We start from the raw sequence: 2932 nt of genomic DNA, 5'->3' as shown, positions 1-2932 counted from the left end.
ACGTACTTCCTTTAACGAAACATGCGTACTGCTTATTACAAAATGTACTGATTATCACGAACATACTGCTTACAACGAAACGTACTTCCTATAACGAAACATACGTACTGCTTACCACAAAATGTACTGCTTATCACGAAACATACCGCTTACAACTTTAGTCGTGAACAAAACTTATTCCCATGTTTCACGGTATTAATTTGTACTAAGCTGCAATAAATCTGAACTTGGGTTTGCGTGGGAGTACAATTTAAGTATATTCCATGTCGGTTTTGGATCAGGATGGGTTATCTAGTTTTGTTTTGTCTCTATAGACCTCAGAACACAGAGAAATATAAATGAGATTCGTAACACCTATAGTCAGGCTATCGGGGTTTCTGATGATTATAGACCCCTTGAGAGCATTGAGAGGAGACATCGATCTACTGTCTCCATTACGAAATTGGGAACACCCGTAAAGGTTTATTCGATTTTGAAGTCCTAAATAAAGAACGCTGTTCATGGAATGATAGCATTGACTCATCTAGAGATTGATCTACAATGTCGGCATCGTTCAAGGAATCAAGTGAAACAATAAACAAAGCGGGGGTGGTACGGGCTGGTCAGGTAAAAGTGTCTGTCGATGGGTCCGGTTGGATAGCATAACATTTAACAGTTCTTTCTCCTTACAGTTGTTGCTATACGAGTTGCATAGGTAGATCCCAGGTGGTCATAGGTAGATCCCAGGTGGTCATAGGTAGATCCCAGGTGGTCATAGGTAGATCCCAGGTGGTCATAGGTAGATCCCAGGTGGTCATAGATAGATCCCAGGTGGTCATAGGTAGGTCCAAGGTGATCATAGATAGGTCCCAGGTGGTCATAGGTAGGTCCAAGGTGATCATAGATAGGTCCCAGGTGGTCATAGGTAGGTCCAAGGTGATCATAGATAGGTCCCAGGTGATCATAGGTCGATCCCAGGTGGTCATAGGTAGATCCCAGGTGGTCATAGATAGATTCCAGGTGGTCATAGGTAGATCCCAGGTGGTCATAGGTAGGTCCCAGGTGGTCATAGATAGATCCCAGGTGGTCATAGATAGATCCCAGGTGGTCATAGGTAGATCCTAGGTGGTCATAGGTAGGTCCAAGGTGATCATAGATAGGTCCCAGGTGGTCATAGGTAGGTCCAAGGTGATCATAGATAGGTCCCAGGTGGTCATAGGTAGGTCCAAGGTGATCATAGATAGGTCCCAGGTGATCATAGGTAGATCCCAGGTGGTCATAGATAGGTCCCAGGTGGTCATAGGTAGGTCCCAGGTGATCATACATAGGTCCCAGGTGGTCATAGGTAGATCCCAGGTGGTCATAGATAGATCCCAGGTGGTCATAGGTAGATCCCAGGTGATCATAGATAGATCTCAGCTGATCATTGGTAGATCCCTAGTGAGTCCTTATTTAATCTCATATGCCACGAGTGTTCAGTGCTAAAGTTAAATCAGTTTCACGTGACACGTACATTGTACAAATGTAACCAAAACGTAAAATATTATGTAAAACCTCTTTCACCGAATTTGACTTTAGGACGATAACACACTTATTTTGTTTTGACTTTGAAATACAAACGGCGGCTGTTAATAATGTTATACAAATATGGCATAAAGGGAAGCATTTCAATCGATAACAATACTCCTATATCATTTTGTAAGACATATGATCATAGTAAGAAGTACATTTTAAGATAAATATGCATTTTTTAAACTTTAATCTCATTGGTTAAACATTTTTCCAAAACAGTTTTCCTGCCATGTCCAGAGTTATTAACTGTGTCCAATAAGAACATTTTTATGTTCGCAATGCATCGCTCTTTATATGCAATATTTATATGCTTTTATTTACAACCGCCATTTGCATTTCAATGTAAAAATAGAATCAGTGTTTATACATAATATAAGTCAAATCAGGTCAAACCCATACTCCTATTGTGTGAAATAAACACTTGTGAGCAAAACGGCATGCATTTTTTGTGCAATAAACATCTTTACTGTTACATCACTGTTATACAGAGTCTAACGTAGACGAGGCTGGATAACATAAAACAGAAGATATGTTGTTTCGTGGAAGCCATAACTTATTAAAAAGATTTAGGTAACATCCCATTCTCTTGTGTCCTAAACCATGTAGGTAACATTCCGTCACCTTATGTCGATAATATAATGTCCTCAAACATCTAGGTAAGATTCTAACCTCTTATGTCCTAAACCATGTAGGTAACATTCCGTCATCTTATGTCGATAATCTAATGTCCTAAAACATCTAGGTAACATTCCAACCTCTTATGTCCTAAACCATGTAGGTAACATTCCGTCATCTTATGTCGATAATCTAATGTCCTAAAACATCTAGGTAACATTCTAACCTCTTGTGTCCTAAACCATGTAGGTAACATTCCTTCACCTTATGTCGATAATCTAATGTCCTCAAACATCTAGGTAACATTCTATCCTGTTATGTCCTAAAACCTCTAGGTAACATTCTATCCTCTTATGTCCTAAACCATCTACATGTAGGTAACATTCTATCCTCTTATGTCCTAAAACATCTAGGTAACATTCTATCCTCTTATGTCCTAAAACATCTAGGTAACATTATATCCTCTTACGTCCTAAAACATCTAGGTAACATTCTATCCTCTTACGTCCTAAAACATCTAGGTACCATTCTATCCTCTTATGCCCTAAAACATCTAGGTAACATTCTATCATCTTATGTCCTAAAACATCTAGGTACCATTCTATCATCTTATGTCCTAAAACATCTAGGTAACATTATATCCTCTTATGTCCTAAAACATCTAGGTAACATTCTATCCTCTTATGTCCTAAAACATCTAGTTAACATTTTATCCTCTTTTGTCCTAAAACATCTAGGTAACATTCTATCCTCTTTTGTCCTAAAA

The 2932-nt window shown here is 38.7% G+C and overlaps 1 protein-coding gene across 1 annotated transcript; it reads right to left on the bottom strand.

Annotated features, from left to right (window-relative positions):
- Positions 1-648: 648 nt before the first annotated feature.
- On the bottom strand, positions 649-1305 carry LOC117316300. Its single transcript, XM_033870840.1, has one exon. It carries the CDS (start codon positions 1303-1305, stop codon positions 649-651), a length of 657 nt encoding a protein of 218 aa, XP_033726731.1.
- Between the last annotated feature and the right edge of the window lie 1627 nt (positions 1306-2932).

The sequence above is a fragment of the Pecten maximus genome, chromosome 18, assembly GCF_902652985.1.
Source record: "Pecten maximus chromosome 18, xPecMax1.1, whole genome shotgun sequence".
NCBI lineage: Eukaryota > Metazoa > Mollusca > Bivalvia > Pectinida > Pectinidae > Pecten > Pecten maximus.
The sequence above is the reverse complement of the archived record's forward strand: the minus strand, read 5'-3'. Positions and strand labels throughout refer to the sequence as shown.

Bases quoted from the DNA above. Each gene is read 5' to 3' on its own strand.
- LOC117316300 (XM_033870840.1), bottom strand. From the start codon at position 1,305: ATGTATGATCACCTGGGACCTACCTATGACCACCTGGGACCTATCTAT.